Here is a 12,934-nt window from a genome sequence, read left to right as displayed (position 1 = left end):
CACTCACTCAACCCAGAACAGGAATATAGGAAAAGCTGTTCAAAATGTCCAGCATGAATAATAAAAATGAATACACACTGATTGCCAAACTCTGAGGCAACGAAGAGGAATCCAGTCTTCAGCACACACATAGCAGTGGATACAGGAACAGTGTCAAAATACTTCAGCCTGATTTCAGTCACCTGTAAACATACAATGAACACGGCTTCATGAATTTCACTGACAGTACGAGCAACAGGATGAAGGAAGTGGACAGTGAATGACTACGAAAGAGAAATAAAAAAATACAAAGTTTAATAGATACCAGAAGTAAAACGGAATTCAGTAATTGCTTTTCACTAAGTCTGTTTCAGGAAAACAAACATTCCATGAGCATTCAAATTGTATCAGCATTGAGTTTTAGCGATTCTTGAGGGTGTAAGGGATGCAAAAGTTAGATCTGCTTTTCCCCTTTATTTATGGAATATAGTTCTTCCTGCATTTAAAGCCCATCTTTAACTGCATTAAGTCATCAAGAATTCTGTAATTTTAACCTAACCACAATGAAGAAATGTCAATAAATTTAATTCAGGATGAGAAAATAAACATTTGGCAGGAAACCAGAAACAAAACAACAAATTTAAGTGAATGCATCACATATTCAAAAAAAAACATGAGAACCCATATTCAGCAGCAAATGATGAATTGTACTTAAATCTTGCGGCGTCTCAGCTTCCTCAGCTGTGGTTAAATCCCAAATTAAGACAGTACATACCCAGACTTAAATGGGACAACTTAAGGAGGGGCAACAGGATAAGCCCTGCCCTTAAAACTGGCAGGCAGTAAAACCACACCTTGAGCTTAACTAGGTGTTAAAAATATTGAATGATTTTGATTATCAAAAATATTTTAACTCAAACCCACTAAAAAAGTTGTTTAATTTTTTTGATAAACCCAATCAATTAGAAACTAATTTAATATGGCACTCTTTAAGAGCCATTCTCTTTCACTGAATTAGCAAGGATTTTACCTAATGTCCCCAAGTCAAACTCAAAGTGTGAAATCTTAAGAGTTTACCTACCATGTCTTCATCTGTTTCAAGTGTGATTTTGAAGATATCACCTTGTTCAGTTTGTGCCAGGAAGAAGAACATGGACTTTGTTTTGTGCGTTGCAGAACAAACAAAGATCATTCCTCTTTCGGGATCATCCAGGTCATTCTAGGAGAAAACAAGTCACATTTTAAATGTCACCTGTGGTACACTTATAGGAGTAATCAATCCTATGCAACTGTGGGTTCAACGTAACAGTTTGATTTGCTCTTTTTTGTTATGGACTATGGTTTCTGTCAGTATTTAATAACCTGTTTAATTACTGTTTAGTTGTCTGAAGTTCTAGATTTTTAACTAAGATGAAACAAGAGCAATCTGCTAAAGTTGAGGTGGGGAACAACCTGGGAGGCACGTTACAATGATAAACCCTGTGTTTAAGCTGTGCTTCTAGGTCATAGGCATCAGATATAGGATGCATTGTTGACGAAGTCAAATTTCTGAAATGCATCCAGTGTTGATGATACAGTGGTAATGTTTAGAGCAAGACCCAGACTCAAATAGGTTATTTTGCCTTGGAGTGTCAGCAGATCCTATGAATCTGTACTCAAACAAGCAAGTTGACAATAAAACATTATACCCTAAGTTTGTGCCTTATAGGATGCAAAAGACCAGTGATCACCGTCATCATCAAGTGCCATGTCATATCATGTGGGCAATCATGGTCTTTTGACCACAACTGTTCTTGGCAAATTTTTGTACAGAAGTGTTTTGTCATTGCATTCTTCTGTGCCGTGTGTTTACAAGATTGAGGATGCCAGCCATTATCAATACTCTTCAGATTGTCTGCCTGACACCAGTGGTCACATAACCAGGACTTGTGATATACAACATCTGCTCATATTAACATTCACCACCTGCTCCCATGGCTTCATGTGACCCTAATCGGTAGGGCTATGCAGGTACTACACCTTGCCCAAGGGTGACCTGCAGGCAAGCAGAGGGAAGGAGTGCTTTACAGCTCCTTTGGTATACACATCTCCACCCTGCCACCTGAAAAAAAACTAGTAAACACCCTGAAAGATCCCCAGTGCATAGCCAGTCAATGCAAAATCCTGACACTGTCTATACATTATTAGCAAAGGGGGGGGGGGGGGGGGGGGGAGAACAAGGAAGGCAAATGCAGAAATCCAGCTAACTTCACTCCCCTACATTGAGAGGATGAAGCTAAAAGTCAAAATAGAGGGGCATTATCTAGCAGGATACCAATAAAGAGGCTAAATGCGTTCAAACCCAACATTAGAACCCAAAAATAACAGGTCACAGGGCCTTCTCAGGCATTCAATGAAGTTATAGGTGATAGGATTATTAAATATCCTAATTCTATTTCCTATGTAATTATAATTGATGACTGAAGGTACAAATTATTTTTCATACATACTTTGACTACATGCATGCTCCACACTGAGCCACTCATTCTCTACCCAAAAGAATCTTTGATTAACACAAAACACATCCAAATCAAATAAACTGCAGAAAAGCTGAATAGCTAATGATGTTTATTACAGACATCAGTGTAACTCAGCCAAATAGTTTGCAGAAACCAAGCTTCAGATGAGGAGCACAAAGTAGATGAAGTACAACACTGCTACGAATGCTGCCATGGAGGGGAGACAAAACACTTACCAAATGAAAACCAGCGACCTTCTATCTTTATGGCCAACAATTTTCCTTACTTTAACATTACAAAACAGATTACCACTGCCACTGATTTCGTATTTGGCTGTACATAAATATGCTGTTCAATCCTGCTACAAAATTAACAGCAGCTACAATTAAAGGGCTTTTGAGAAGTTGTGGAACACACCAAAAATGCCAATTGCTTCTACAATATTAAACAATTTTCAACATTCAAATTACACACAAACCAAAATTCCTATCTTTGCTGCAAAAATGAATTAAATGTGGGTGATCACAAAATGCAATAAATTTCTTACCCTCCTCCTGGGAATGGGGCATCGGATATCAGGCTGGTCTCCAAAGTTTTTATACGTAATGTAATTTTCAGAGCAGATTAGTACACCACTGGGCCCATCAGAGCCTCCTGGAACTGTAGGGAATAGAAGTTTAATTTTCAACATACTGCAACTTTACACCATTTTTCAGTTTTAAGGTAATTGCAGCCTAAGTGAACAATGCAACAATCGGTAGACCTGTTGCCCCAAAGCTCCAGCATCCCAGGTTCACTCATGTGTGGATTCTGCACCGAGCAGGTACTCTCCCATATAGTCAGGAGTAATACAGGATGCAATCCGGTCCTTCAGCCCAGTTTGTTTATGTCAACCATGTCTATCGTTAACAAGCTAGTCATACAGTATTTTTTCTCCATTTGAACTGTATCCCCTTAAACCCCTCTTATTCACATACTTATCCAAAGACATGAGCGATATCCTTATCAGCAACGATAAAAGGCCTCTAGTGTACAGCAGGAGATAGAATTCCAAACTGAGTTTAATGGAATGTGGAGAGGGGGGAAAAAAAATCAGATTGATGTAGGATTAAGAGTAAATGCGCACTTAATGGCTAGAGCAGACCCGGTCAGCCAAAGGACCCATTTCATTACTGTATTACTTTCTGACTTGGAGAAATACAAGTTCTGGTAATCCAAAATGTATTTTAGAATCAGAATCATGTTTACTATCACTGACCTATTTGCTGTGAAATTTGTTTTGCAGTAGGTTGAATTTCAAGTGGAAACCATTTGTCACAGCTTTGTTCCTGCCAGAATCGTTGCCCTCAACCTCAATGAATGAGAAAATTCCAAGGCAAGGATCTGCAATTTGTGTTAAGTCTCATCAGTCACCACCTATCCCACTCTTGGTAGGACTATATGTGCTCAGTCCTCTCATGCTACAGAACATATTTTCCCACACCATACTTAACCAGAACTATCCCAACTTTTACCCTAAATTGAAGTCACCCTTCTTCCAAAACTCCACTGCAGATTGTCTATGAGCAGCAGCCTCTCAGTTCAAGGCCATTTTTGTTGGTCAATACTGTGCTTTTGTAAGAACATCAATAACAAGTGTTCTCTGGACTAGTGGTTGCCAAACAGTTGAACGTGATCGACCGGTCGATCTTTGAGACTATCCCGGAAGATCCCAAAAAAAAACAAATACTGTTGCAACGCAAGTATTATAAAAATAAGTAATACTAATTAGGATAATAGTAATATAGCAATTCTCCTGCTACGGAAAGCTGTTTGTAAAGAGAGGTTGCTTCCGGTGTTGCGAGGTTTTAGTTCCGTTCTTTCTGCCCGGTGCACGTGTGTATCGCCCCTCCGCCATGCACCACGGTTTCAGCATAGCTTGTGCTGCATCAAAGTGGCCAATTAGATTAGGTAAGAGTACAGACTGTTGCAAATGTCAATATGCACTTGCTGGTCATATCCTGCAAGGTAGCTAGCTAGTATAGTGGAGGCTCCACAAAAGGTGAAGATGTACAAATTCCATCTGGAATGGGAAGAGGGATTTCTATTTACCTTGGTGAAAGACAACTGTGTATGTCTGTTAGACAATAGATGCAGGAGTAGGCCATTCAGACCTTCAAGCCAGCAGCACCATTCATTGTGATCATGGCTGATCATCCCACAATCAGATCATCCCGTTCCTGTCTTCTCCCCATATCCCTTGTCTCCGCTATCTTTAAGAGCTCTGTTGTGTTGTGCACTGACTAAAGAGGGAATCTGGAGCGGCACAAGATCAACCACCAGAAATTTAAAGACACCTACCCCCCAAAGAGTGCAATCCGTGCCAGGAAGGTTGAGGAGCTGATATCAGAGTTGAAGGCCCAGGAATCATTTTTCACAAAACATGCTGCTCAAAATAAGGCTGCTATTGAAGCATCATTTTGTGTAAGTCACCGTTTGGCTAAACACAAGAAGCATTTTACAGATGGCGATTTATTCAAGGAAGCAATGGCCAGTACCACACAGGCTGTTTTTAATTACTTTAAAAACAAAGACAACATCAAAACCGCAATACGTAATATACCGCCTGGCCCTGCAACAAAGATAAGGAGGGTAGAGTCACTGTCAGAGGATGGGGATCGACAAGTGTTAAAGGACTTGTCACTCTGAATATTTTTCACTACAGTTCGATGAGTCCCTGGATGTAATGCAAACAGCTCAGCTTGCCGTATTTGTCAGAATGGCTTTCCAGGATTTTACAACAAAGGAGGACTTCCTCACTCTTTTGCACTTAAAGGAGAGAATGAGAGGTGAGGATATTTACGATTTTAAAAAATGTCATTCAACATGACATCCCCATTCATAAACTGGTGGCAATTACTACTGATGGGGCCCCAGCAATGTGCGGTGTACGCATTGGTTTTATAGCACTGTCCCTTAATGACCCTGGTTTTTCCAACTTCCTGAATTATCACTGTGTGATTCATCAGCAGGCCTTGGCTGGGAAGGTCGTGGATTTTTCTCATGTAATGACACTGGTGGTCAAACTGATAAACTTGATTCAAGTAAAAGCTCTTCAGCTCCGCTTGTTCCAAGGCATTATTGGATGAGCTTGATGCCGTTTACGGAGACGTAATTCTTCATGCTGATGTTAGGTGGTTGAGTCACAGCAAAGTGCTGCAACGATTTGTTGACTTGCTGCCTGAGAAAAAGACCTTTCTGTCGACAAGAAACAAGGAGCACGAGGAACTGTCAGATGATGCGTGGCTAGTGCATTTAAGGTGTCTGACAGACCTAATGGCTATATTAAACACACTTAACAATCTCATGGGAAAAGACCGACACCTGCCCCACATGATAAGCACAGTAAATGCATTTAAGGCCAAGCTCAGTGTCTGGATTACAAATTTAAAGAATGGGAGGCTGACACACTTTCCCAAAGAAAATAGTGCTTTCGCCCTGAGCAGTAGAGTTCGATCGGCATTTTGGGGAGTTAAACGTTATGAAAGATATTGATGCATTTATTTCAAACCCATTTCTGCCCATTGATATAGAACAGATAGCAGCCAAATTTCAGCAAGTGACATCGAAATGGAAATAATTGATTTGCAAAATGACATCGAGCTTAAAGCAAGATGAAGAGACGGTGACTTTTGGGGACTTGTCAGCAGGGAGAAGTTTCCTCGTCTCACCACATATGCACTAAAAGTCAGAGCCTACTCCGGGTCAACGCATCTGTGTGAAATCGCATTTTCACAGATGAAAATTCTTAAATGTAAGTACAGGAGCTGTCTTACTGACAGACACCTCTCACACTGGCTTCTGTAGTTATGAGCCAAATTTCAGGGAACTAGCAGAAAGTATTCAGCCCCAGTCATCACACTGAGTGCAAGAGTCAATCTTTATTAATTTATTTTTCGTGTTGAAATAAAATTAAATAAAGAAACTTAGAAAGGTATGAAGTATTGTAATATTCTTAAAGCAAGACAGCTATGGCCTGTTTGATATGCCAGATACAGTGTTTTCTTGATTGAATTAATTTGAAAGTTTGACAAAAGCATTTTATGTAATTCAAATACAATTAGCCTAAATAAAAGGCCTCAAGTTGGAAGTACAATCTGAGCCGTTTTTTTCTCTAAATGATTTAGTAGGTCGATCTTGCCTTTCACTAAGACTGAGGTAGGGGATCTTGGGCTTAAAAAGGTTGGTGACCACTACTCTAGACAGTAATAAAGTAGGTTCAGATGCAAGCCACAGCTGCCATAATCCTGCAGAACATGCATCAACCAGACCTTATGTTGCCAGTTAGATCTTTACCATTAACTTTTATAATTTGCCTTCAAATTTAGTTAACCTTGGTAAAATTAACAAAGGCTTTTCTCCCTAGCCAGGAAAAGTGGTTTCATTTTATCCTAGAGTTTCCACAATAAACCAATGACTTCAAGACCTAAAGATAATAGTCTGATATAAACACACCAAGAACTAAGATAATAAATTGTTTTTTTAAGTAATCCACCAGCTAAATTCCCATTACTCCAGTGAAGTATCTTTAATCTGAAATAATTATTCAGTTTCTCTTTTCAGATGTATCCAGTATTCTCATTTTTATTTCAGATTTCCAGCATCTATTCTTTCTTTAAAAAAAAACTTTCTTTCCCACTATGAATTCTTATTCCATCATATCAAGGTAAATTGGTGTGTTTCAGCATAGATGACATCTGACTCTATTTGTACAGTGAAAATGAACTGAAGCCAGCTTACCAAGATTCATTTAATCAATTTGCAGTCTACTTGGCCATACCTGTGATCAGGAAGTTGCCGTGCTCTTCCAGGGGTTCACTGTATTTCCTCACAACATGGTTTAGGCCCAAGTCCAACTCATAGAATGTCAATGTCTGCTGAGTATTAGCAGCAGCTTCACCTGTAGGATCGCTGTCTGCCTCCTACAACAGAGGAAAAGAACACAAACACAAAACTGACTGTTTAACTCACAATTTTTTGTAAACTTTTCAACAAATGATGACTGAATTATTTTTCATGGCCATTAACCTGAATATCAGGTCAGTATGGAATTTGAACACATTTCATTCCTTTATCCATTGGAAGCTGACCAAGTCACCAGGTTTTCTTAATGCTACACCATCTCACAACTGTCAATGAATAGCAATCAAGAATCCGAATACTCCCAAAGATTTGGCATCATGTTAAATCTATACAGCAAGTTCCTGAACATGCTTTAATAGAAGATCAACATTAACTATATTTTCTTCTGTGAATATTTACACCATTGTTTCTACAAGCACAATCATTTAGCAACTGAACCATTATTGCATAATTCAGAGCCTCAGAAGCAGTTGACTTGAAGATAAAGTATCTGATTTTACAGGGATGCATGCAACTGATACTCTATAATGAAACTATAAAGCTGGTCATTCATGCAAGGTTTATATTAAAATTTTAAAGCAAAATCTTCCTGCCTAAAAGTGACAAATTACATACTGAACCATGAGTCCCAGATGTGATACTCAACTTGGCCCGTGCAGAAATAGCTGATCTCAGTTAGCCACTGTCCAAGTCTTTCAATCACCAGCCGGTTAACAAAAAAATTCACAGTAAAGAACAAATATGACTGTACTTGCCAATATAATCCCCAAAGCTCAAGTGCACATCAACCAGAGTCCAAACTACAAAAATCATTCTTTATAAAGAGTCCATACCTTGAAACTATTGCAGAAAGTGAGAAAACTTGAAAAACTATTTTCTCAAAAGTTAACTGCAATAATTTGGCAGTCAATGCCACAGCAAACAAAAAAAATGTTTTAACACACATACAATCCTCTAAAGCTCAAATACCTCATAGTCCATCTCAAGGCAAGCAAACATAGGATTTTCAAAGCCCACATCGACACCAACAACATGATACACCAGAGTATTTGCTTTATGAGCCTCCAGTGGTGAAGAAATGGTGAGACGAGCAGCAGCATCTCTGTTCAGGATGTAGACCAGCTTTTGCTTCTCAATGGCACCTGGCAAGAAACCAAACCACTTATGTCATGGAACCAGAGGCACAACGTTAACATCTATTTTCTTTAAAAAAATATGAATATACTGTAGATCTCTCAAAGCACAATAATAAACACACAGCTGAATCAAAGCAAAGACATCTACTTTGTTCAGTATTAGTCACCTTATCAAGGGATAGACAATTACCTTCACCTATCAGTTTCTGACACAAGGGAACATCAAGAGAAATTTTCCAGATTTTCTACTCCTGATTTCCACTCCCTTCCAGAAAGTAGGCAAACTGATTTCAGGTGAGACTTCCAAATATTCAGTCTCAGATTCTTGCTCTCACATGATGTTTTCAAGAACAAGACAATAGTGAGGTAAGTAGGTGGTGCAGCAGATTAGTCAGAATCTAACTGGATGGCAGTCTCACGGTGGTTCTTACTTTCTCCTGCCACTTACCTATCATGACAGCACGACCTTTTGGGTCAACCGCCAAGTATTGGCCAGGAACAATGCGTCGGCATCCACTCTTTCCAAAGGTTTCCTGATGAACCTTGTCAAAGATATTCTTGGAAGGCTGGTATTCCAGGATAACAATTCTGCCAGAGTCACTGCCTACTACTATGTAATCTGTGGATAAAATAGAAGCAAGATTTATGATGAAAGCATAGAGGTAAAGACAAAACAATGCATTATCAATGTAGATACAAGCAAAGCCCCTATCACCAGAACACTTTAGCAATGGGAGTTAACTTCTTTATTGTGCTCTGGGAGTTTCCGTAGTGTTTGCTTGGAAAACATGGCAAATACTTTTACACATCAGGGCAACTTCCTTTCACCTGACAATTGTCAACCAAAATGGTGAAGCAAACTAGCAATATGGCAATGATCACAATGGTCAAGTGTGGACCCACAAATGAATTATGTTTGAGCTCCAGTTCTAAACATTGTCCTACCAGTTGCCAACTTTGATTGCTTTTATCTATAATTCAGATCTTGGGTGTGATGGATGACTGAGATAAAAGATATATGGGTACTCACTAACTGTATTCAGACCCCATTTGACTTCAGGCCAGAGAAAGGTAAAGATAGGCTTTCTTTTTCAAATGTACATTGAAACATAGAGCAAAATGCATCCTTTGCATTTGTGAGGATTGTGCTGGGCAACCTACAAGTGTTGCCATACTTCCTGCAACGAAACAGCATGACTATGGTGGAATTTTCACCATGTGGGATTGAGGAATGTGTCATAGGACAGAGGCCTCCACGTAGAAATTCACATTTCTCCAGCACTTCATCACAGATGAGACATGCTGGCTTATCAGTCAGGGCATTGCACTGTGTTAGAAGTCATAATACAGCTGTACAAGACGTCGGCAAAGCCACAGCTGGAGTATACATACAGTTTTGGTTACCCTGTTGCAGGAGACTAAATTAAGTTGGAAAGAGAGCAAGTTACAAGCATGCTGCCACAACACGAGGGCCTGAAATCAAGAGTTTGGGCTAGCTAGAACGTCATTCCTTGGAACACAGGAAACCAAAACGTGATATATAAAATAATAACGAGGGCATAAAATCATGAGATGCAGTGTTTGTCTCAGTGAAAGGGAATCAAAAATTAGAGGGCATGTGTTGAAGAGAGGGATAAAATTTAAAAGGGATTTGACAGGAAACTTCTTCACACAGAGGATGGTGTGCATTTGGAACAAGCTGCCAGAAGTGGTTGAGGCAGTTACAGTAACACTTAAAAGACAATTACATGGATAGGAAAGGTTTAGAGATATGAGCCAAATGTAGGCAAATGAGTCTGGGTACCCTGGTTGGCATGGACGATTTGGGCTGATGGGCCTGCTTCCATGCTTCATTGCTCTACATTTTAAAAAATTAATCTATATACTACTAAAACTCTCATGCTGTTTGTGACCTCCAATTAGCGCAAATGGTGCATTACAGCGGCACTATTTTTGGCTAAATCGACTTAAAATGCACTAACACAGAATGAATCCAAAGTTCAGGGTTATATATTTGCATAAAGTTGCTCACTCGCCAAAATCAACAGCCCCACTTTCACCTGAGAGCTGATGTCAGCCATGATGGAAACCGTGACACACCACGACGCATGTGCACGGCCAGCATCAGCAGCGACACCAACCGGAGGAAAAGTGCAGGGCAGCTCTATTTCGAGCGGTCACATTCTGCTAATCACCATCAGAACGTGCAGGATTGGGACAAATCTAACTGCCACCCATCAAAAAGAGATAATTAAATCTTATGGTAATGACATACTTCGAGACAGCCATCAAATCCTTTGCTGTAGTCAAAGGACAGCGGTGACTATATCACACCCATTTAGGAGAGCGGCAATCATATCATCAAGAGTAATCAGCATCCTGGAGGCTTTGGTGTTACTGCTTCAAATTTTCTATCCAGCATTAGGGTAACAAAAAATATGGTCAGCCTAATTATGCCACGTAGAAAGAGAAGAGGACATTTGGGTCAGTGGGACTAGGTGAGAGTAAGCATTCGACACGGACTAGAAGGGCCCAGATGGCCTGTTTCCGTGCTGTAATTGTTATATGGTTATGTGGCTATTGAGGTCAAGAGATGACACCAAATGTCATCGGGAAGTGGCAAGGAGAGGGAGAGAACAAGAATCGGATGAGCCCAGGGCCGCACGACTCCAAGGTCAAAGAATCAGGACAGAAAATGAGAAGAGACAGAGGAGGAGAGGCATGCATGTCTCCAAAATGACAACTGGCATAGGAGGAGGAGAGAGGAAGAGACAAAGGAGCTGAGAAATGCACGTCTCCAAGATCAGAGACAAAGAACAAACAGCAGAAGAGATGAAGAGACGGTGGATGAAAGGACTGCACGTCTCCAGAATGTCAACAAGAGGCAGGTGGCAGTTCAACCAGAAATTACACAAGGAGCCTTGCTACGCATTGTTCTTGGTTAATAAACGGAGGTTTTCTTCTTCAATTTCCAAAGTAAAGCGATACCAATAGCATTCAGGAAAATTTAATGTTCATTCTGGTCACATCAGACTGCACTACCCTTCTCTCAAAGGGTGCTCCAACAGGTCACCTCGTTGTCTATATCAACTAATAACCATTACCCAGGTATGGTTGATTAGTTAGAGATCTGATTCTTGAATAAATCCTGTATTGGCAATTTAAACACATTAATTACAGAGCAGAAGTTGAAAGTATCATTATGGCAGCTAAGTATTTGAATTCAGTTTTGAGCAGTAAGAAGAAAAATCAGTATAAGTGACACTTTTATTTGGTTTGTTCCTCAGGTAAGCAGGCAACAAGGCTGCTTTATACATTACTGCAGCTTCAGATAAATTTAGTGGATTCTTGTCCTCTGTAATGTATTTGAAATGTGAATAAAACCTTTCAACCACCTTCCTAAAGGCAACAAGGGACAAACACATTCCAGGAAAGTACAAAAACAATGAATCTTTCCTTGCCTGCTTCATGAAACTAAATCATGATTTGAACTCCCTAACCCAAGATCAACAGAAAACTCCCAACTGAGCAGTTAATGCAAAATCAAATTTCTTGAAGATAACTATTTGAAAAATGCATTTCTTACATTGCTCTACAATGGTAAAATGGTAGCTAAAAGCTGGGGCTAACAAGAAGTTCAGAATAGCCACTGAAATAAGAGACACGATTTATTCCAATTCCAATCACCTTTATAGTATACATACAGCTACACTGATAAGTTTTCAAGCATTTAAGAGATACTTCCCAATGCTGATCATCTCAGAACCTTTTTCTATGAAGCAACAAAAAAATCAAAATCCAGTCCTGTTAGTGACTTCCTAAGTGGGTTCACACATTTCCAACTGCTCCATCCAATGATGGAACTGTGGCTTACAACTAACCACTTATTAGACATCCTTTCAATCAAATCTCTAAACCAAAATGTTCACGTGAATGAAGTCACTAAGTTCCAGGAATGATTAAATGATACTGGGAATGAAAGGGTTAGTACATGAAGAGCATTTGGTGGCTCTGGGCCTGGACTTAATTTTAGAAGAATAGGCACAGGAGGGAATCGCATTGAAACTTATCAATTATTGAAGGATCTAGATCAATTAGGTTCTTTAAGGTTGTTAAAGCCAGGGGAGGTAGTGGGCAAAAGCTTGCACTACCTATTAAATGCTCTCAATGGGGTGTGTCTCAAACAGCCTCTGATAACCAAGTCCAGCTCCTGGCCTTAACTGTTGGCTTAGCTATTAAGCCCAGTGGAACCATTTCTACCTTTAAAAGGAGCAGTATCAAGTTACTGGCCCCTTAAAACCAGTTGCTTCAGGCAGATGGGGCTCATCAGCTATGGAAGGCAACTCATTTTCCAACCTCCACCGTTTGCAGCTATACCCACTACGGAGAAGGGTTTGAGAGTAAACTTAAAGGAAAAAA

The 12,934-nt window shown here is 39.8% G+C and overlaps 1 protein-coding gene across 1 annotated transcript in view; it reads right to left on the bottom strand.

Annotated features, from left to right (window-relative positions):
• The window catches only part of sf3b3 (splicing factor 3b, subunit 3), a 53,569-nt gene that overhangs the window by 37,863 nt on the left and 2,772 nt on the right, over positions 1 to 12,934 (bottom strand). Inside the window, exons 4-9 of the mRNA XM_059992506.1 lie at positions 8,964 to 9,134; positions 8,349 to 8,521; positions 7,297 to 7,438; positions 3,025 to 3,137; positions 1,061 to 1,198; positions 79 to 182 (exon numbers count right to left, since the gene is read on the bottom strand). Of these exons, the coding sequence (XP_059848489.1) occupies positions 79 to 182; positions 1,061 to 1,198; positions 3,025 to 3,137; positions 7,297 to 7,438; positions 8,349 to 8,521; positions 8,964 to 9,134 (841 nt within the window). The remainder of the gene's footprint in view (positions 1 to 78; positions 183 to 1,060; positions 1,199 to 3,024; positions 3,138 to 7,296; positions 7,439 to 8,348; positions 8,522 to 8,963; positions 9,135 to 12,934) is intronic.

This window comes from Hypanus sabinus, chromosome 17, assembly GCF_030144855.1.
Source record: "Hypanus sabinus isolate sHypSab1 chromosome 17, sHypSab1.hap1, whole genome shotgun sequence".
NCBI lineage: Eukaryota > Metazoa > Chordata > Chondrichthyes > Myliobatiformes > Dasyatidae > Hypanus > Hypanus sabinus.
Note: the sequence above shows the minus strand (reverse complement) of the source record. Positions and strands in the feature narration are given on the sequence as shown.